The sequence below is a fragment of the Lepisosteus platostomus genome, chromosome 9 (genome assembly GCF_059453375.1).
Source record: "Lepisosteus platostomus isolate fLepPlt1 chromosome 9, fLepPlt1.hap1, whole genome shotgun sequence".
NCBI lineage: Eukaryota > Metazoa > Chordata > Actinopteri > Semionotiformes > Lepisosteidae > Lepisosteus > Lepisosteus platostomus.
The window spans coordinates 38887670-38911012 of NC_142619.1; the positions used below are offsets into that span (position 1 = coordinate 38887670).

The 23343-nt window shown below is 38.7% G+C and overlaps 1 protein-coding gene and 1 long non-coding RNA gene across 5 annotated transcripts; one reads left to right on the forward strand and one right to left on the reverse strand.

The window, feature by feature from the left end:
* The first annotated feature begins 54 nt into the window (after positions 1 to 54).
* Positions 55 to 22262, forward strand: napepld (N-acyl phosphatidylethanolamine phospholipase D). Of its 4 annotated transcripts, none has more exons than XM_088644957.1 (5): positions 55 to 431; positions 9403 to 9727; positions 11466 to 12112; positions 13060 to 13174; positions 21470 to 22262. In XM_088644957.1, exons 2-5 carry the CDS (start codon positions 9425 to 9427, stop codon positions 21596 to 21598), a joined length of 1194 nt encoding a protein of 397 aa, XP_088501083.1. In that variant the 5' UTR covers positions 55 to 431; positions 9403 to 9424; the 3' UTR covers positions 21599 to 22262. The 4 variants fall into 4 exon arrangements, with proteins under 4 accessions (XP_088501083.1, XP_088501080.1, XP_088501082.1 ...); XM_088644954.1 differs by lacking the exon at positions 55 to 431 and adding an exon at positions 582 to 989; XM_088644956.1 differs by lacking the exon at positions 55 to 431 and adding an exon at positions 946 to 1084.
* Positions 14324 to 16768, reverse strand: LOC148654980 (uncharacterized). The gene is made up of 2 exons (XR_015941167.1): positions 16404 to 16768; positions 14324 to 14486 (listed from the first exon to the last, which is right to left on the reverse strand). It is a non-coding gene; the product is annotated as an uncharacterized LOC148654980 (long non-coding RNA).
* Positions 22263 to 23343: the final 1081 nt, after the last annotated feature.

Here is a 23343-nt window from a genome sequence, read left to right on the forward strand (position 1 = left end):
CCGTGACGTTAAACTGGTCCGCTTGCACCAATGTACAGGGATTTTGCAGAGTATAGTTCCGAGCATTTGGAGCAATGAAATGACGCAAGAGTTGGTGTTTATCTGTGGAGTAATTTATTAATGTTGTCTTAAACCAATACATCGCAAATGACAACACTGATGTCGCTCTCGAGCAAAACTAAAGCAAATGCCTTCGACAGTTCTTGCTGTTTTGTGCAGAATAAGGTTATGCAAAGATGTTTTTTTTTCCATGTAGCTGCGAGACATTACAAAGCGCAGGAAACTGTGTGACAAGAGCACAACCTGTCAGCTGACGTTAGCGGCAGCATCAGACACCGGGCTATGAAAGTGCTAACCGACTTACTTGCTTCTAGCAGTTTATTTCGTTCGAAAATACACATTTAAATGAATGCCGATTTACAAATGTAAAGGTAAGTTAAAAGTTTAGAAAATGTGAAACTGCAGATGCATTAGTTGAAGGTGTTAATAGTTTATAAATACGCATTATTATATTGGCTTCTTTTTTAACATTTTAATTAATACAGTGGGGGCATACCTTTAAGGTACTCAGATCAGATAAAGTGCTTCCATACAGACCCTACCAAAATGGCCACTTACACGCTTCACCAAATATTGCACAACCTTTGATGTTTGTCAAAAAAGCGGGGAAGTGTTTCACGAAATGTTCCGTTCAGTACGTTACGTTTTTATTTCTGCCTCTTTCGGCCGGCTTTTTTCTGTTCCTAGTTTTGGCTCTCTGGCCCAAGCCCATTTGAATAACTCTCTGATGCAGACAGTGCAATGGTTGGACATGGTGTGTTGATATGGGGTTTATTCAAAATGAAGTTTGAGCCGTCGAGGCTTCCATCTTCACTTGGGCGCCGCGAATTCACCCAAGTCCTCGGCTGCTGTCAGAGTCAGAAATCCAGGTGTCCGCACCGCTGCCACTCTGTCCAGAAAAGTAAAGTGAAAGAGGAGACCCGGGAAAGGTGAATATGTGCTTTAAGCAACTCGCACCAGTTTTATGAAATGTAGCCCCTTGCCGTCTTCAACGTATTTTGTTGCAGTACCAAACCACCGAATGGTGAGTGAAAACATTATTCATCACATTACCCCGGTGCCTAGTATACCGGCAGAATGAATCACTTTGACAGAACTTAGCTATCATACACCTATTCCGGGAAATGCCGTTTATTTAATATGTTTTCGGGATTTAGTGTATACCGAAGTTGTTTTAGGAACTTTTGAAAATGCCACAAAAAATCTTTTTTTCTAACAAAGTTAGCGTAAAGCTTAGATTGCACATTCAAGCAGACCCATTTAATTTTTGGAAGAGGGTTCGATATAAGCTTTAGCAGCATCCACGAAGCCCGTTTCACTATACTGTGTATCAAATCATAAAAAGACTGCAGGTTTATCGTGAGAACTGACAAGTACAGTGAACATGATGTATGCTGTGTATTATATAGAGAGGTTATTTTCCCTATGTGGCATTTTCGTTAGTCCCCTGCATTCCAGTTGACAATACAATCAGATTTATAGCAAATATCTGAATGTATTGTATGAATAGTTTTTAACTTTAATAACTTTACTTCATACTTTAAAAGCATGAAACAATGTGTGATACAAGGACATCATTTTACTTCTCTTAATAGTTACTTAGTAGTTACTAGGCAAGTATTATTAAGTAGTGAGGAAACTGTAGCTGGACAAGTTTTAACATATGGAATTCACGTCTTGTCTTGTCTTGTTAGCTTGCAAAACCTTTACTTTTCAGCGATGGGATGGGAGGTTTCTGTTTTGGAAGACAATCAAGTTGCATAAGCACTATTTTTGAAAGAGGATGCTTAGCAAAAACCCACTGAAGAACATGGTATTTATGTGTCTGCAATGAATTTCAAAAACGGCCTAGACTATTGGAAGGCAGAATTGTTGCCTGTGATCAGTCCATTTCTACAGTACTGTATAATACCATATGTTAGAAATAAGTATTAACTTACTTTAAAAATGGTTATGCTATTTGGAATGGGACAGCTTTCATATTTAGAATTTGGATTATTAAGAATTTAGAAGTGAATAATCCCGAAAGTAAATTCTCATGAAGTGTGAGCCCAGCCCTTTTTTATGTTTTTTTTTAAAAAAGTTGAATAACAGGTTTGAAATAGCAAATTCATGTTCTGCTTCGACAATTTCCTGTCACTTTTAAGGTGATGTTGTATAAATGAAGATTTAATAATGTGCTATTAATCACCAAGTTATTATACATTGAGAATGCTACTAAAGCATCCATATATATTAAGTAGTGATGAGCTTAGGTTAATAAGAAAATTCCTTCCATTTATATAGTGTATCTCAGAGTGCTTTGTGTATAGGAAGCACCTGTTTGCCCAAAGTGTTATGGCAGTATTGGACAAGCTTCCCAGCCAGGTTGTTGAAGCTGATACCCTGGGTTCTTTCAGGAAGTAAGAGCATAAGAAAGGTTGCAAACACGACGTGGCCATTGGGCTCTTCTTGCTCGTATGGTAGTTAGTAGTTCATTGACCCCCGGATCTCATCCAGCTGTTTCTTGAAAGAATCCAGGGTATTGGCTTCAACAAAATGGCAGAGTCTTTTGTTCCACACTCCCAAACACTTAGAAATACCAAAGGCAAGAAGTGAAGGATTACAGTTTTCAAAAAGTAAAAAAAAAAGGCAAGTTATACTTTTATTTCCATCAATGACTGCACAAACGAGAAAAAAAAATAAAAATGCCAAAAGACATTTACAGTTTTCAAATTTATGTCAAGATAAATGCTTTTAAAAAGTTATAACAAGTACATTTTCACTTCAGAATAATCTGCCGATACTTTCTTTTGACATTTTTATTTTTTGTTCTCGTTTGTGCAACCATTGATAGAAATAAGTATAGCTTGCCTTTTTTTTTACTTTTTATAATTAAAAACGGTTTTTGGATGTTGTAACTCTTAAATGAATGTTTTGATGTGAGAAAATCTACAAAATGGGACTCCAGTCCTGGTCCTGGAGATTACCAATTCACTAGGTCTTATAAATCAGCCTACCTTACCTGTAAACATGTAAATTATTGTTCAATGAAGAAAGTCAAGGACTCATAAGAAAGCTCTATTCCTTGAGGACCAACAGCTTCTGTTTCCAAAAATGTCTGTATTACTTAATTAAAAAACAACAACATGCAACTAAGCCATGGTCCCAGATGAACTTCTATATTTGATCACATATTGACCATATAGGTCTGTGTCTTTAGAAACTGAGGTTACCTATGAAGCCTGCTGTATGGGGGAACCCCATGAGCAGGGTTGGAGTGAAAAACAATTCACAAAGAGTTGTCCATTCAACCCATTTATCTCATTTAGTTCTCCATTATCAGCCTTGACAACATGGCTGGGTAGCTTTTTCCGGACACCTGTTATTTGTTCCACCAGGTTAATTTGTTTCTCTCCGCCCCTGCGTACCGTACAATATGTCTGTCTGAACCTACAACCTGCTTATCTGGTGGCAGTGGGGAACCTTTTAATTGTAAAAGTGCATATTTGGTCTTTTTTAAATATGACTGTTGTTTCCTTCTTAAAATGTGTAGAACGTTTATGTCAGATTTCGTGGTACATCTACACCAATGGTCTTTTAAAACTTTTGCGTTCGCGGTATTTAAAGGAACTTAAGATAACGGCGTACTGTATGTGTCGTTGTTTTAAACTGAAATACTTTTATGATCTCATGATAAACCATTTCTCAACATTGCAGTTTATTTGTAGTTAATGGGTTGTAAATATTTAGTGAATTAAGTAAGAAGTGTGATTATTTTGTATTGGTGCGGGAAAGAAAATATGTAGACTTATCTTTTGAAATGATAATAAAATTTGAATACAAAGCCTTATTAGGTCTAGTCACATGGCTCAGTTCCTGGTGAACAACGTCAGAGGATCGCTCGTTACTTTGTTATAGAGTCTACTGAGAGGCTACAGCAGTAAATGACGGAGCAGGAGAGAATTTAAACTTACGGATTTTAATGCAGATGTAAAGATAAAACCGGATTTAGAACTTGTGGACAGGCTGGTGTGTACGCCTTTTAGTGAGGAACTGAGGTACGGTGTATATTCTTAACTGTAAGTCTGGTGTTGAAATTCCGTATTAGCTTTAGGTCTGTTTTTACAGATCACAGTGAAAAGTTGTTTTCTGCCCGATTCATGCAGAAAGAAACTGGGGTACAAATATTATTTTAAAGAATGCTATTTTCTAACTGTTGTTCAATTTTCACTCCGTGTTTCGTGTGCAGCAGCGAGTCCAATAAGACGCAATTGCGCGTAGTTCTGACCGGTACTGGCACTGTTGGGCTTCTTTGCAGGTTAATAGTTTTTCCTATGTAGCCTTATAATTTTGGTTTTGACAACATTAGGTTTTTCAGACTTGTGTTTTTCATTCAGTCGTGTGTCTGCAACTGCAGTGCCTTTCATTTTTAGCTCGCAAAACGAGATCTATTTATGTTGCAAAAGAAAATGTGGTTGCGTTGTTTTTGGTTTTTCAGTGAATGTTCTAACTGCACTGCTGTGCAATAGAGAATAAAATGAAAGGAAACCAACATAATGTCGCATTTGAAAGTACCGTGTCAAATCCCTTAATAAGCGCCGTTTTTTGCCCTCTGGTGCGGAAAATCTATTATATAATCTAGAATAAAGCACTTCTAGTAATTCGACTAGTAACGAGATCATGTATACAATGTTGGATTTTTGCAATACTAAGTCGTCTAGTGATATTACAAAGCTCCAGGGCTTGATAACTCATAATTTACTAATTTTGGGCATATTTCAGTAATATTGTAAAGAAAATGCGCTAAGATCCTGTCTGCTCTGCGTTTAAATGTATTTTTTATTAAATCGCATCTTAAACCTGAGACTTCACCTCATTGTATATTTCCTTTTATTGCGACAAATCGTTGGTTATCAAGTCAGGCGCTTACACTGTGAGCATTGTTTCGGGCAAATGTCACATGTAAAATTTAATGTGAATTAAGATCGTAAATTAGGGGATCTCAACTATACATCTCTGAGCGAAGTTTAATTTTGAAATTTGTATGTCACCACTTTTCCTGATTTATTTTGAAGTGTCCACATAGGTGTCACCTAACGTAACAAATAACTTTTTTGTTGGCAGGAATAAATTTGGTGTCTTAATTTATTTCATGGTAGCTCGACTGCTCTGTGCATTGTGAGTACAAAATACTGTACACTCCAGGGATCACGCTAGTTACAACAGTGTTAATGTGGCATTCTTTTTAGATGGTATCTGAAATTGTTGAGGTCAAGATAGTTTGTTTTAGAAGAATTCCAAGGAAGAACCATTACCAACTATTCCTGCTGGGAATTTTTCACATGTAGAGCATCACTGTGCATCTCTAGTTGCTCTGTGTTTGTTTTGCCATGTTGAATCCTTCCTTTCTAAGTCACACAAGGACAAAAGGAAGGTTTTAAATGAGAAGAGGTCCTTCAGCCATTTCGTAGTTAGAAACTTTTTGATCCATGGGTCTGATTCAGGTGTGACTTGAAGGACACCAGGGTATTGGCTTCAACAACATGGCTCAGTAGCTTGTTCCATACTCCTACATCCCTTTGGGTAAGGAACTGCCTCCTGTTCCCTGCTTTAAATGCACATGAACAGGCCAGTATGAATCTAGACGGCAAACCTTCAATATCACAGGGGGAAAAAAATATTTAATTGCAAATCTTGATGAGAAATTCGTCAGGAAATCTACTGTTCTTTGAATATCTCAGATTTGTTTTGAAGGGGAGACAGTCATTTGTATAATCATCCAGGAGATAAACGCCCAGGCAACAGTTCCGTTGCACATAATGGCTCTGTTGTATTCCTATCTTGCTGACCAGGCAATCTACCTGATGTGCTGTGAAATTTATTCAAAACCTTTACTCTTAAGCTTTCTGGTTCCTTCTCCACATAACTCATTCATATCCCAAAGCAGATCCCAGCTCCTTTTTTTGGAAGGACATTTTAAACTAAAGCTCCCTTTCCTGAATATAATCCACCACTTCTCATCGTCTTTTTGTATTGTGAATGCTGTTACCTGGTCAGAGGTGCTCCATTGAAGCTGTGAGTTTGGTTCCATGGCTGCTGTGTGGGTTTGTATATTGTCATAGCAACAGTGAGCACATTTATGGCATTGCTTTTTCAAACCTAGTTCCTCTGGAAAAGATCTACTCTCCTTGGCAAACAGAAACGGTATATTAATGCTTCTGATATTGCTGATACGTTTCTTGCAAGGTATTGAATTTTATTCCTTAAAACTTAGAATTCTCTGGAGCACTGTCAGTCAATTGAGTTGTCTTAAAACATTAAACTGAGGTGAAATGTTATGTTTGTTGTAGTTTAATGTTCTTTTCCTCATAGCACTGTAGTGCATTATCTCCTGTACTCAAGACGTAATTGTGCAACTGAAATAGGCAGTTTGACAGAGTTTGTTTTCCTGAGTCAAGTCAGGAAATGCCTTACAGCTTTCTGCCTAACTGTGCAAAACGGCAACATTAAAGTAGAAGGACACAAAATGGACAATACCAATGGAATACAGTGAGTTTATGTTGCTATATGTGTCCATAATAAAGTTAAAATTTGTAGCTGCTATTGACTATCATTAGTTTATTTTGAAAGAGATGACATTTTAATTCATTTTGATAGACAGTAATTCAGTGACTATTATTTCATGCTTTCCACAATGCAAGGTGTAACTCAAAAGGGCACCTACAGTACAAAATGTGTGCAATACGTGTATACAGTACATCAACATAAGATGTTTATCAAGCTAAACATGCTAGTTATTGATCACTAATGCAAGAATAACTGTTTTGAATACACAAAATGTGATCTTGTCTGTGCTGTAATTTATAGAATATTCTTGTCTTCACTCCTTATAGTACAGTTTTCACACAGCACCCAAATTTGATATTTTTGTAGATGTATCAGAAATAACATCAGGCAGCCCAAGAGATCTGGTGAAAAACTGGGTAATGGTTATCTTGATCCTATGGTTGTGTTTCTAAACCATTTATTTAAGAATAATGCATTTGTGTAGTTAAAGCATGTATCTTTTATAAGGCAATTTGATTAAAGGCCCCAGAAATATTTAATAATTAAAATGATAATTCTGAGAAAACTAAATGAACTTTGAGGCTTCTAAGTGCCTCTGCAGTTAAATATATTTTCTTTATAATCCAGATGTCATGAATTTGACTGCTGGACTGTGTCAACTGAGATTCAGTGGTTTGATTGCCTTTGGCTGTGTGGAGTAGGTCTGAGGTTATGCAGCCAGGGAGTTCTGAGCTCCTTGTGAAATAGCTACCCTTGGACAGGACATCCCAGCTGGGCAGCTGAGGAGCTCAGGTGACCTAAATGAGAGACACAGTTCTCTTGCAGTTGGCCTTGATCCTTCTGTGCATCACAGCGGAGCTTGTAAAATGTCTATACCCTGACCCTTGCAACTTGTCGAAAGATGGACAGGATGGGAGTCATTAATGTGAGCCCAAATGTTGGCCGGCAATTCTAAAATTGGTGGGTATATGTAAAATATTTGCAGATTTGTATCCAATGTAGAAATAATGTTTATGATGTTCCACATACAGTAGTTGCCATTGTAATAAACTATTCCACAACAAGGTTTTTACAGTGACACTTAGAAGTCTGTGTTTTTGCAATATGATACGCTGTCAGTCTAGGCCGTTTTCAGCTGGTCAGCTTTATCATGCAAATTTCATGATACGCATTCCATTTGTTCCGGGTAGTTTCTTTGTTGGTCACAAATTAAACTTCATGCTTGTGAAAATAAAATAACGTTGGTATACTGTATGCCTGCCATTGGCTTAATTTTCGGCTAAATAATTTCCTTGTGACTAGCATAGAGACCTTCATTGTAACAGTGATGGTATACCCCGCTCAAAGTGTCGAGTTTGCTCACAAACACTTTAGTCAGAAAATAATGCAAAGCAATGCCAGTGTTTTCTTTTTCTCCTTCTAACAGCTGACTAATGCACATTATGTCTAATCATGCCATTGTGTTTAGAAACCTTTGTGGATTGATTTGGCTGAATGTTGTTCAAACCTATTCAGGATTTGAGGGGGCTGCAGAAGGTTGAATTCTTCACGTTTTTGCACAGTTAAAGCAAAACATCTGACAAGACAAACAAGACCATGACTATTGAGGTTTGGGTTTTTCAGGGTCAAAGAAATGGAGATGAACTAGTAATCTCAGATATTTAAATCTTTACGATCAAGCTATTTTTTAATTAAAATGTTTTTTGTATTGACTTGTGAAGACCTGCATTGCTTTGCTGGCTCTTTATACATATTTTCTAAAGGTCCCAATGGGACTTTTTAAAAAATGTGCATTTACTGTTCAGCCAACAGCAGTCTTCAGCTTCTACACTGGACGGTGGAGTTTTTCAGTACTTTGTGTCAGAAAGTTACGTATGAATGTGAAGACTCAGCAAGCCCTATAGCTACTACTTCATTTTTTCTCAACCATAATTAACAACTATTATGATTTGAAGGCTGTGTCTGCATAGTTGAGTTATATGTCTTTAAAAAAACAGTGGCTAAAGTCATTAACTTGTTTCTGTGACATCCTTTTGAATGCCAAAAGGTCTGTTCATGAGTTGCAGTGTCCTTTGTGAGTCGAGCACCTGAATATTATAAGGCTTGGCTCCTCCACCTTGATTGAAAGATGAATATGATGGCAGTTGGAAACATTTAGTTAAACAAAACATGGGAGTTGCTGGCAAAGGACAAATAACTTTTTCACACATCAAAGAATTTGGCAGCACGAGTCTGATATTTTCTTAGCGATTGGATGTTTTTATGTTCTGAGTTCATTACAGTAACTGTGTACTAAAACAAAAGCTACTGCTGATTAGAAATGGTGTATATCTCATTGTCCCTTTTGTTTTCTGCAGATGTATACAATTAAAAACACGTTACTATACAATGTTAATGAATTCCACAGTTCATCTGTGTGTGATACCTAGCAAGACACGAACTTGGGCATCTTTGGATGTTGATACTTTTGATTCCATTGGTTTGCATTGAGAAGAGATGGATCTGCATTGGCCTCTATCTAGGGGGCTTTCAGATCTTCCCGATCTCACCTGGTTGTCAGTAAATGAAACTCAGTATTGAATATCACTTGCTCCCTTCAGAGTATATAATGCTGAGTTGCAGGGGTAGTAAAATAAATCTTGGCAAAGTGTTCTTGTGACCTTTGTTGTATTTATTTAATGAAAGCCTGCTCTTGTGAAATGAGCCACGGAGCTTATTTATCAAGTCGTTTGGAAAGGGTTGTGGTTTCTACGTGCCTCGCTCAGGGCTGCCGTGCTGTGTCGCCGTGCGCAGGTCCGCCGCGCCCCGCGAGCCCATGGGCGAGAAGGCCGAAGAAGAGCGCCGCCTGGTGGGCGGGGGAGGCCTGCGGGCGGCCGGAGAGGACGCGGACCCGGCCGCCGCGGCCCAGCGGGGCTCCAGGAAGAGCAGCGGCTCGCGCTCCTCCCGCAAGAGCTTCCGTCTGGACTACCGGCTGGAGGAGGACGTCACCAAGTCCAGGCGGGACAAGCACGGCCGGTTCGTCAACCCTTGGCCCACCTGGAACTTCCCCAGCTACTCCACCATCTTCAGATTCGTTGTACTCGAGAAGAACCACAGCAACATCCCCAGCTCTAAAGAGGTGACGTTGCGGTTTATTTTTATTTACAAGACACATTCAAGCTTTATCTTTCATTGAAGTTTGTTTCATCCTTCTTCCCGTGGCTGTTAAAGTGAAATCATACACCCATTTTATGAATTTTATAGATTTATTTTCATAAATTATGTTTTAATATTGTCATTTTGTACTGCAACGCATTGGGGGATTTGAATTTGCTCTTAGGCTGTACAGTAGCAATGTGATACAGCCTAGAGCCTACTGTATATCCGGCTCTGTTTTATAAATAAAGCATGATACCCCTTTTCTTAAGATGGGAAAAACATATATACACACATCCATTTTCCAATCGCTTCTTCAGTTCAGGGTCACTCAGGGGCTGTAGTCTATCCCAGAAAGCAATGGGTGCAAGGCTGGGTACACCCTGGACAGGACGCCAGTCCATCGCAGGGCAGACACATGGATAAAAACACAGACACACACAGCTGGCACCTAGAAGCCAGTTAACCTATAGAATTTACCAATTTAAGTAAGTTTACTAAATATAAAACTGGTGCTTCCTTTACTTATAGACTGTGTTTATGTCATTTTCTCAATCTAATAGTTATACATTATTCTCTGCTGGATAGATATTATCTTTATTTCGGGTATCTTATACAAATGTCGGTTTAGTGACCTTCATCTTATCTGCATTGAACAATTTACTCAGTATGCCGGAGATTACATTATTATACCTTGAGTACTTTAGCTTCTTTCTTTACCACAAATATTGTCAAAACTGTGCTCTCTCAAGAAACATCCTTGCATGCCATAAGGTATTTCTCCTGAAGCACAATGACTATCCGAATGACTAGGTATGTGATGATTAAACCAATTGTAGGTTAATTTGCCAAAGGGCTTCTTTCACTGTTCTTTTCAGGCATAGTTGGAATGGAACAGGGTGTGTCTTTCCTTTAGAAGTAAAAGTTTTAGTTAAGACGAGTGAGTATTATTTATATATATTTTAGTTTTCTTTGGTCTACCTTAGTATACCTTTAAATTGGCAACTGTATACTTTATCATAATTCTATGTTTTTGAAAAGTATTTTTGTTGCAATTTACACCAACAAAAATACGTGATGTCTAATTTACATATTCTGAAACATATATATATATGTATATTGTTAGATCAATGTTTCAGAGGAGATAATTCCATTGTGATTAACTGATTTAAAATAATCCTGGATGCATATAAATATCGGAACTATTTTTTACTTCCTCTGTTATTCTGTTGCGTCTGAATTTTTTCAGTTGGGATTAATTTCACTTACAGAATATCTATGTGGGAGTTATGTCAAGAGCTGGATAATCTGTAAAATACTATTACAAAATGGGGGTTATGAAAATGGTAAATAACAGTAGGGTACAAAGCATTAGTGACAGGCAATACGTGGTGTTTTCAGAATAGGGCACCATTTCCAGATGGGCACCATTTTAGAAAGCTTTGTTGTCAAACTAATACAAATATTTAGATTTCGTATAAATCTGGTAAGATTATAGACCAAGGGAGATGGTAAACTATATCCAGTTAAGGATAAGCATCCCAGGGGAAGAAATCGTCCACCTTCTTCTCGGGTGTTTCTGTAGAGAAATAATCTTTGACGTACAAAGGTTAATACTCTTACTGCATAAATCCCAGCATACTCTTACTCCATAAATGAAGTTCTTCATTAGTTTTGAGATGCCCTTCCTAGATCTGTGCGTCTGTGGCTCTCGTCTGCAGGTCCTGGACAAGGAGCTGCCCGTGCTGGAACCTTACTTCATCCGCAGCCCAGAGCTGGCTGGCAGGACGGGTTCGGGGCTGAGGGTCACCTGGCTGGGCCACGCCACCGTGCTGGTAGAGATGGACGGCTTGATCCTTCTGACGGACCCCATGTTCAGCCAGAGGGCCTCCCCCCTGCAGATCCTGGGGCCGAAGCGTTTCCGGGGCCCCCCCTGCAGCGTGGCCCAGCTGCCCAAGATCGACGCCGTGCTCATCAGCCACACGCACTACGACCACCTGGACGCAGGCTCGGTGGCCAGCCTGAACGAACGCTTTGGCAGCGAGCTGCGCTGGTTCGTCCCCCTGGGGCTCCTGGACTGGATGCAGAAGTGCGGCTGCGAGAACGTGATCGAGCTGGACTGGTGGGAGGAGAACTGCGTGCCGGGCCACGACGAGGTCACGTTCGTGTGCACCCCCTCGCAGCACTGGTGCAAGCGCACGCCCATGGATGATAACAAGGCGCTCTGGGGCAGCTGGTCTGTCCTGGGGCCCTGTAGCCGCTTCTTCTTCGCTGGCGACACTGGCTACTGCACGGTTTTTGAGGAGATCGGGAAACGCTTTGGCCCCTTTGACCTGGCAGCGATTCCCATCGGAGCATACTTGCCAAGGTATGGCACCACGAAGGAGGCCGAGCTGTGATCTGTGAATAGCCTAATCAGAACCTGGCCGGGTGGGCATGCGTCCCATCAAGCCCAGTTTTTGAACTACAGACAAGGAAGCCAAGAGTGTACAGTACATGTTGGAGTGTCCTTGTCCCATAGCAAAGAGGATTATAACTTTATTGGAAAGCTCAATTAAACCAACTTGGTACTTTTGAATGTGCCTTTAGTGGTACTTTTGAAATTGTTTTCAGTAACGCATTAATCGCTACCTCATGATTTGTTTTTCTCACGAAGCAGTTTGATACAAAGCCGTTTCAAACATACTCATGCTGGTTTCTTGATGATTCTTGTATTAATTTTTTAAGCCATAATACTGAAAATAGCAAATCACCTGTAATGGCTACATGGACACACAGTTTTCACTGTATTTAGCATAACTGCACTACATGTATATATTACATACACCATGGACACATAGCAGCTCTACTCATATTGAGTTATATTCAATTTAAAAAAATGTAACCTCAATTTTGTGATTTTTGTGATTTTTGTGAGCTCGCAGAAAAAGACATTTCATTGCCAGCAACTACTGCTGCACGCCGTATTGTTGTGCATTTGACAAATAAACTTTGATTTGATTTGAAAGAGTGGCAGGATATCTGCTGCATTGGCTACACTATAGAGAGTGGGAGAGAGAAGGTGTGGAGTTAAGTGTGTGGTCCCTGTGTTTGAATACAGCTGAGCTCTGTGGTATGAGTTGCAGTACACAAGCCAAGGGCCTTGCAAACATGGTGATAAAACTGTAGTCATTAACTTTGTCCTGCGGGGAGCAAAGTCCTCCCAGGAATGAACTACCAGCTTGTCTTTTGAATCTGGGTGTGGTGCTGCTAGCTCTTGGAAAGTGTCAGTTACCCTTGTGTCTGATCATTGTGTTTATTGCCATTTGCCTCCAGAGACATGATGAGATCCCAGCATGTGGATCCAGAGGAGGCGGTGCGGATTCACATAGATGTTCAGGCCAAGCAGTCTGTCGGAATCCACTGGGGGACATTTGCTTTAGCTTATGAGGTAAGCGTGCCGTGCTAACGCTGACGGTAGTAGCCTTTCTTTTTTCATCTCTTCCAGGGATCGCTTTTATTAACATTCATTCATGTTCTGTGATACGGTATGTAAGGTCGAATAACCAGCATTTTGATATTTTTACAATATGGTGTATGTGTGCTGCAGCAGTCCCTTTGTCAGTGAGTCTATTATAGGTGTACTTTCCCTGTCTGTGGTCAGCACATTCTAAGTGCTTTTAGTGGTGGCGTCTTCAAATACAGAGATATATAATATCCGATCAGCATTAAGATAAGGTGCAAGAAGCTCCTGGTATTTATTAGGTCTACTCAAATCTGCACAAGCCTGTCTTAGAGAAGAAAGTGGATAAGTGGATTCATGTTATGCCCGTGTTTTGTTTTTGGCAGCACATGCTGGAAGATAATATGCTATGTGTGCCAGATATATTTTTTTTCCTCTTTGCTCTACTTATCTTTGTTGAAAGACAAGGATGTTTGATATCTTCAGGGGCTCACTTACATTACTGAAACCTTTACATAGAGAGTGCTTTGCTGTGTGCAAAGCGGTCAGAATAATGGAAACTGTTGAGCCTGAAAGAAGGATTTAACTGTACTGTATGCAAGTGTGTAATCCTAATTAATTATACTGTATATGAATTAAAAAATCGTATTTTGAATATATCTGAGACATTTCACAAATTGTCAGATAAGCAGATAAGTTAGCTAAGCCCAGCTAAAGGCTACAGAAGTTTTTTGGGGTTTTGCATTTGAATGCAGTTTTTATGCAGTCAGTATGCTTCAGTACTTTAATAAATTACCCATTGATACTATTTTATTTGGCTGCCAAATTGATCCACTTATTATTCGGCTTTTATGTGGAATCAAATGGTACAGTGATTGGAAAGAAACATCAGAAGTGCTATTGCTTCAAGAAACAGCTTCTGCACAGGACGCATTGGTTCAAAACTGCCAGTGGCTGGTTGAAATCTCTGCAGTTCAGAATTTGAAGTGCGCTGTAGGGGGAAGTCTGGTTTGTCTGTCTCTCTGGCCTACTGCTATTCTGTCAGTGCAGAATGGGGACTGAAGGTCATGTCTCATGCCAGTTGAGCTCACTTAGTGCCCCTTAGATAGTCAATACAGAGAGAAAAGAAAAATAGAATAATTTGTTTTAGTTTAATTGATTTAGGAACAAATGGACCCCTATTACCGCACACGATTGTAAGAAAGCATATACTGACTTTGTCAAATGCAAATGCACACTTCAGCTGCTGCTTTTTTAAATGTGATTTGTAATCAGTCTTCTGTATCCCCTGGGGTGAAATCTGTGAATGGAAACATAGTAGTCACAGATACAATCATGGCTGAGACTTGAAATCCCTAGGAGATATCTCCTAGGAATTAAAACATACAGTACTTTGTAAAGGTATTTAGACCATTCCTATGGTGTCCCAGTTTACAGCTCTTTTACAGCTCAATTAATTTAGGTTTTCCACAGCAAAATGTTTGAATACTTATACAATGATTCAATTTCTCTTTCCTATTATCTATTTACTGCTTCCTTTTTACTTTGAATGTGTAGAATATGTTGTGTGTATAATAAATATTATTTTTTTATTTTATATACACTGTAGTGATAGCCATATCACTCTGCAACTCACAACTGGCAACCCACTGAAGCTAAGCAGGTGTGAGCCTAGTCAGTACCTGGATGAGAGACCTCCTGGGAAAAACTAAGGTTGCTGCTGGAAGAAGTGTTAGTGGGGCCAGCAGGGGGCACTCACCCTGCAGTCCATGTGGTTCCTAATGCCCCAGTATAGTGACGGGGACACTATACTGTAAACGGGCGCCGTCCTTCAGATGAGACATAAAACCGAGGTCCTGACTCTCTGTGGTCATTAAAAATACCAGGGCTTCTCGAAAAGATTAGGGGTGTAACCGCGGTGTCCTGGCCAAATTTCCCATTGGCCCTTGCCAATCATGGCCTCCTAATAATTGGCTTTATTACTCTGCTCTCCTCCCCTCCCAATAGCTGATGTGTGGTGAGCATTCTGGCGCACTATGGCTGCCGTCGCATCATCCAGGTGGATGCTGCACATTGGTGGTGGTGGAGGGGAGTCCCCACTACCTGTAAAGTGCTTTGAGTGGAGTATCCAGAAAAAGCACTATATAAGTGTAAGCAATTATTATTAATTGCTACCTCAAAGAGACATGACTGCATGCTCTAAAGCAACAAAAATGCAAAACCTGCGCCAGGGTCTGAACATTTCGCAATGCACTGTGCACCACCTATCCCAGCTCCTCAACATGTTGAGTACATAATTAACTACACTACTTCATGTCTGTATTCTTTGAAAATTACTGGTTTAGTACATTGCAATAGTATTATGATCTCACGAGGACACGCTGTAAGTTTCTGGTCTCAAAACAAAAACCGTCAAGACTAGCTTCATGAACCTCCCCTCCCCACAGAAAGGCAAATATGAGGAAAATTCTGAAATAACCAGCATGTTTAATTTACAGAAAAATAATAGATCACGTAATATGGTGACCATCAGCGCAAGAAACATACTGATGACCTCATCTTAATGGAAAGTCACACATGTTTAATGATCAATTTAAACAAATCAGTTTTTGCACTGATAGAAAGGTCCACAGGCAAAAGACAGGACTAGGTGCATTTAACTGAGGAGCAACTCTGAGGCTTGGTGGGAGGCTTTTGGGTTAGACAAACAGGTTAGCACTAAATTATCATTACCCTGTACTTTTAAACTTCAGTTGTTCCACTCCAGCCAGTGTTAAAATTCTTTATACATTCTGTTATCAACTTCAGCCATAAGAGTAGTGTAGCTGTCTAATTATCCGGCATAAAGTAAATAATTACTCTGACGACACAGTTAAAAATAACCGTTCAATAAAAAATGCCAAAAAGCTGTAGTGTTCTAAACTTTTGGCTCATCTTTATACTCATAAAGCATTTTTCTTTCATTTGTATGTAGCAACACTTTTCGTTTGCAGCTCAGTTTGCAAAGGAAGGGGTTTTGTCTGTTACAGTACATCCTGTAACCTTGTTCGATAAACATATAAACCTTAATCACATTACAAAGCTCTGCTTTTTTGAAATTACACAGCACTTCAGCCTGCTCTGAATCACATGTATCAGAACATACATGCATGCTAGTTGCTCCGTAGATGTCCTCTGTAGTGTTTGCACTAAATAATGACAGCATACAACTACATACGTTCACTGCACACAGATCCAAGAGGAGGTTGTGGATCTGGTGTGAGCCTCCCTTCATGAAGAGATGAATGGCATGGATACAGCAGCATTCAGGCCTGCTGGAATAGTCATGCCAGCCATCTGTAAGGATCAAACCACTTGGAATGAATCGGGTGGAAGACAAGAGTCTCTGTCTTTAATGTTGCAGTGGCAGACATGCTTGTATTCAACTATTGACCATGTCTAACCTCTTTGTTTTTGTATTAAGTACTGTACATTAACAATATATTTTACAGAGTTCAGTATCCGTCAAAACACATTAGAAGCAATGAGCATTCTTCTCCTTTTTTGTAAGCGAGGCACTTAAAGACTTAAAAAGATAAATATTAAAACTAATTACTGGAAGACATTTTCCTTTGCTGTGCAAGTAAAAGAGTGTATATAGAAGTAGTTAAATCTGATTTAATTAGTCACAGGTTCATTATAATGACAGGAAAAAAAGTTTATTTTCATAATGTTTTCCATTCAGTTTAGGTCCTCTGACCTTAATTAATTTAGTTTGTCATGAGTTTTTAATTTTGTCGTAACAGGGAACAAATTGTGGGCAGTTAGGGTTAGGAATGTTGATGTAAACGATGTTTATGTGTAATCTTTCTCCTTTTGCTTTTTTTGCTTTGAAGTGTGTATCAAAAAGGTCCAAAATCATATATAATTGAAGCTTCTGGAGCTTGGTTCTAAAATGTGTATTTCCTAATGCTTTCTGTATACAGTGTAAAGGAACACCACATCAAGAGAAATCGGACACAGTCAACGTGACATACTTAATGTCTGTATTCCTAGGTGTGGTACTTGAGCTAACTACTAGAAAGTCCATTGCCTTTTTATTTCCAGATTACAGACGGCTGTGCTATCATTGTAGTGATAGTGTCAAGGAAAAGTGACTTCTCAAAAAGAGTTCCATGTTTGGCATGGTATCCACAGCTCTTATTTTCTTGTGGGAGAATAAAATCTTCAGTTGCTTATACTGTATGTCTGAGTATCACACAAATGTGAGTTCTCTGTATGTTATTTAATGGCTACCAATGTGCACATCTGTATTTAAGTATTGTTTTTTTTTTATTTTGAGGGGACACATTTATCCAAAGGTGACTTAAGATCAGTGAATGGTAAAATATTTTGATTGAAGTTCATAACCTTACATATTTACATGGTTTTTTGCAGTTTTATGCTGACTTAAGACTTTTTGGCCAAAGAATTGTTCAGTTTGAGCATGAACAAAATAGATTTATTACATTACCTCAAAATAGATTTATTACATTACCATTATTAAATACAAAAGGTGTCCAGTAATTGCCACCCGAGTGACAAAAGTAGTTCAATGTTTCCCCACACATTTAAGTTTTGATTAAAAGTATCCATTTAAAATGTATACATTTATAATTCAACAAGTAGGACATCACTGCAAAGGGATGAATATTTTTGCAAGACACTGTGAATGCACACCTACAGTAGGCCTGTTTATAACAGTTCGTAATAGGCAGTTGTCACCCAATTGTGAATTTTCAAAATGTTTTAAATTTGAATTACATTTATAAAGCCATAATTGCATGCACTCTGACAACTAAATAAGATATAGAGTAAGAGTTGTCAGTGGCTGCCAAGCAAATGATATTCATATAAAATGTATAAACACATTAAAAAATATAGTACAAAAGCATTCACTTTGGAATTTTGTCACATTTAAAAAAACTTAAAAATTAACTGGCACATCTATGGTATGAAATATCTAATATAAAAAAAACCCCTTTAAAATGTAGCCCTGCACGTTTATTGTACAGTGGCCATACAAATTAGCGCAAACTGAAAACAGGCTTTACCATCAACAGTGATGGTTGCTGGTTGTAAAAGTAAGAGATAACATGGGGATTGTTTAGAAATAATGTTTGTTTGCTGCTTCAGGTCATATTGGACATGAGGCATTCGGTGCAAGATTTACAACTACATTTGCAACTTTATATAATCATGGAGTATAAACAGCAGGCATGTGTATGTGGCTAACTACTGTACATGAGGTCTTGAGAGCATGTAATTAGTATTGAAACTTGGAGAAAAAAAGGTTGCCATTATATGCATGTTTTTAGAATAACATTTTTGGATAAAATGCTGAAATGATTTTGGCATCATTTTGATTAATTTATCATAATTGACTGATATGCTTTAGTGACTTTGTTGTATCAGTGATAAATCACCTCATTAATAGGATTGCTGATTGAGCACAGGTGGTGAGGGGGTTTGAATGTGTTAATGTCAAGACTGGTATAAATGAAGAAAGCAAAATACAGAAAAGAAACATTCACAATGCCTTTGTGTCATCACTACAGTGGAGCAGCATCTTACATGGGCTTGCCAGCATTGGAGCCAAGATTCTTTAGTGGTGAATCAAGGGTTTGTGCAGATGGATGTGAGCAAGCAGAGGAAAATGATAAGCTAATTGTTGTCTATAACAGACCATAGGACAGGAAGGTCCAGTGTGATGGTCCGGACAGGAGTGTCTAGTCACTACGGAACTCCACTTGTAGAGGCTGACAGTGATCTGACTGCACAGTGTTGCCACGGTCAAAACTGAGCACCTTGCCTGTTGAGATATAACACAGGGAAGAAAGATCTTGGCAGCATCAGCATGGAAATGGCAGAAGAAGCCATGGGAAGGTGAGAAGAAAAAAAAAGGAGTGTTGGTAAGGATCCTTGAGAAATACCAATGGAAAGAGGTCAAGGTACAGATAGAGTGTCACGCCATGGTACTGTATGTGTGAGGAGCCCTTAGAGAGACACCAAGTTCAGAAACTGCGAAAGAAACAGGTCAATTGGAAATAATTCAAAAGAAGCAAGGAAACAGGTCAATACGTCTGGTTGAGAGGGATCAAGAGTAGAGTTTCTGAGAATAGGAGTTATGCAAGTCTTTTAACATTCAGAGGGAACGGAAACAGAGATAAGAGTTCTTGAAAGGGAGAAAGTTAGAATCAGTACTTGGGGAAAAGAGGAGTAGGAATGAAATCCAAAGCACATGTATCAGGCTTATGGTGTAATAAGCTGAGGTGGGCCGGAGTGTGGGAGCTAGCACTGGCACAGATTTTAGTGTACAAGAAAAATGTCTTCTGGGGAGAGAGAGAGAGATAAGAGCATGGAGTTTGAGAAGGGAGGAGAAAATAGAGAAGAGGTGATGGGAGAAGAGGGGGGTTCTTTTCATGCTTTCGTCAAAATCATATACATTGTAGTATCATTGTAGTATCCATTATGCAGAACAGATAATCTGTTTTAAAATGTGCATTAAAGCCTTTATCGTGCAAAGTGTAACCTTACTTGTGGAGTTATTAGTGCTGTGCATTATGCAGAATGCTAGTAGAAGAGTAGGTGGACGTCCCTCCACTGAAGACCTTTGACTTAGACGTTACCCACCTATAGTCTGTGCAGAGCTGTGATGTTGCTTAGAAATTCTTTTAAAATACTCAAAATGCCAGGAACTGCTTTCTAACTGCTAAGTAAAGGTGCGGGCACTGTGATATTTAGATTCTGGCATTCTTCAATGTTTGATCAAAAGTGGTTAAATATACCTTTGCACTTATTCATCCTCATAAACATTACCAGGGGGAGAGAAGGTGCAGTAAGCAGTTCTGAGCTCTACAGTAGTACTCAACATGAATAACACAGTAGATCATGACTTTAACACACTTAAAATGTAAGCATTTAAGTTAAATGCTCTGTCATTGCTACCTAGGCCATAGGCTGGATTTAATGGATTAAGTTTTTATTAATGAGATTCCAGCTTTAATAAATACCTTTAGTATTTTACAGGTTTCATGAATGCTGTTATACTTGAAGGATACACAAGATAAAAATGAACCTGTATTAGAAATCCTTTAAAATCAGTTAGCATAAATCCTGTTCCTTTCTAAAACAGGTTTACCTTAACAGTGCTTAAGAGGAAAAAAATGTTCTTCAGTGGGAACGAATTCTGTTGTTTTAACATTAAATAGACTGGTATTAGATATAACGCCTCCGGAGAGGAAATCACTTGAATCTATAAAATGATTATTTTTCTAGCATGCTGCCAGTGGGGGCTTGCGCTAAATCTTTGTTGACTGTTTGAACAAGCAGTAACTAGGCGATTAGCATAGCACCATAGATTTGAAAGGCCCTTTGTGTGGTACTTTTGCTTACAGGTGCAGTAATCCATGCAGGACCTGAATACAGATCCAGCACATAGTTTTCAGAAGTCTGTTTCACACATTGCTTTGGATGTTTCTTTGACAGGAGCAAGGGAAACATACCCTTTTATTTGAAGTACACACCTTATATGTCTTTCATCAGTTTCTCTTGAAATTGTGGGCAGCTGAGAATTTTTTACATAAAAGGGTTCTATATTAATGTGTTGCTGGTAAAGACCAAGTATATCATACAGGTGGCAGAAACCTAAACTATAGATTTGAAATGGGAAACACTGCTTAAAGAAAATGCTAATGAAAACGTGGAGAGTAGACAATGTGGAAAGTAAAAATAATTTAAAAAGGCAAGCAAGATGTATAATTTAAAGTATAGAAAATGAGGAATGTTAAGTAAAAAAATGTCAATGAACTAGTAAGACCTTGTTTAAAATATTGTGTACAGTTTTGGTCATCATGTTTCTGCTGTTCTGGAATCAGTCCAGGGAATAGCAGCCTGATACATTACAAGTCTACAAGAAAGTCGTCTATTGACAGGCTAAAAGCCCTAAAGCAGGATAAAGTAGGAAGTGACCCGATAGAAGTATTTCAGATTTTTAAAGTAAACTAATTCAGAGTGAAATCATGAACCCAAGGACATAAGTTGAGACTGGATGGAAGTTTAGTTAAAGTTGAGAACAGAAGGCACTTCATTACCTAAAGCTGGTTTCATTCACTTTAGTACCTAAGGGTTGTGAGGGTCTGGAACAAGCTACCAGCCATGTTGTTGAAGCTTTTAAGAAATGGCTGGATGAGATCCTTGGCTCAGCTGGCTGTTAGCTAGTTGGGTCAAATTGTTTGTAACCTTCCTGTTCTTAATCTTTTACAGTACTTCTTGGATCCTCCTGTTAAACTCAAAGAAGCGTTGGAGAGATACGGACTGAACCAGGACATCTTCTTTATTTTAAAGCATGGAGAATCTAAAGATCTGAATGTTGAAGAAGATGTGTTTGAATGAATATCGAATCAAAAAGACTGATATTGGGGGTTACACATGCTTATTTTCATTATTCTTAAATGAAGTGATTCATGATCATGTATATACTTTCCTCCAAAAATGACCTTACGCCTACTGTACCATTATTAGATTAATACAATGCCAAATGTAAAATGTATATATTCACATTCACAAGCAGGGGTAATACAAGAATCATCAAAAGAAGAACAGCTTCATGTATTTCACCATAAGGCTGTTAAAAATGTTTGTTAAGACATGCAGCTAGTCATTTTCTTAACTTTTTTTTTATCCCATAGAGATGGGTGAAAGAGTAACTAATGTAAAGGCAGTTTAAATTGGAACTGAATTATTTACAGCTGGTACTGATGTTCTGGTGTGAGTGGTGCAGGGAACTTCTCTATTCTGCCAATTCAGTATGAAGCAAATCACCCAACAAACTACTGTAGTGAGCCTTTTCTAGGTGTCGTCATTCAATGAAATTGATATATTTCTTTATGGGGAAAAAATGCCACAGCTATTCTTTATATGGGGTCATTAATATTAAGTCCCTAATAGTGTACTTGACTTATTTTGGGCTTTCTAAAAATCTTAAACTTGTCAGTTTACAGTGTCATACATCCCTAATTATCTTACAATAAAGCCACATTCCTGGTTTAGATGGGAAGCTATGCTGTTTTTCAGTAACTGAACAATCACTTAATGCCCTATTAGAATTATCCCTTAAGCTCTCGGGTGTTTTTAAAAGTGGTACTGAGCACTTACATTCCTAAGTACTGTATATGTATTCTTTTAGCTAAGAAACACTGGGAGTACTGCTGAATGGAAAACTGAACCCAAGGACTGTTTTCCATACTGTTAATGGAAAACTATGAGAAACGGGACTGAGGATGCAGAGAAGGTTTTTCTGACTTTTGTCTGAGTCAGTACTTTTCTCCCAGTGGGTCCTGAAAAACATATGTCTTTTCTGTTAGATCACATGTACACCAGGAGTTTCAAATTGGGGTACAAGTGTTAAAAGGGCCACCTGTTGAGAGCAGTTAGAAGTTCTGACATTAAAACCCATCTGCTCCTAGGGATTTTGGTATGAACCTATAAACCCCCTCACAAAATGCTCTGCATTCAAAATTATACCAGTGTATAATGTGCTTCATCAGTTTGACGTTTTTGTATTATAGATTTCAAAGTGTACAGGAGGATTTATTGCCAATTTCAAATGCTTGTCAATTTAGCTAGGGCTGAGACTTTTTAATTTTTAGTACAATTGTTCTAATGGTTCAGCCAGGAAAAAAAAAAGATTATGACCTTCAATGCAAAGTGAGAGTCTAATTGAAACGGAGATGCTCTTGAATTCGAAATTGTAATCTTGCGTAATTTTCAGTTAAAAAAGCAAGTACAATTTGTAAGTGCAGCTTGCTTCATAAAGCTAATATTCAGGCAATTGTACATCATTGACATCTACATATCAGAAGCCACTGTTAAGGGTCAAAGCTACCTAGAGCCATTCCTGAGAGCACAGGGCACATGGTAAGAGCACACCCTGGATGAGAGGCACGGTACAAACACACAAATATGGACACTTAAGAGGTCATTTCTTAGGAACAAAAATAAACACCTGGAGAAAATCCGTGTGATCTAGAGAGAACATGTAAACTCCACACTGAAGGTTTTTCAGTCTCCAGGACTGATACAACCCAAAGACTGCAAGGCAACAGTACTTAGTGTCACCCATACCAGTGCACCAGATG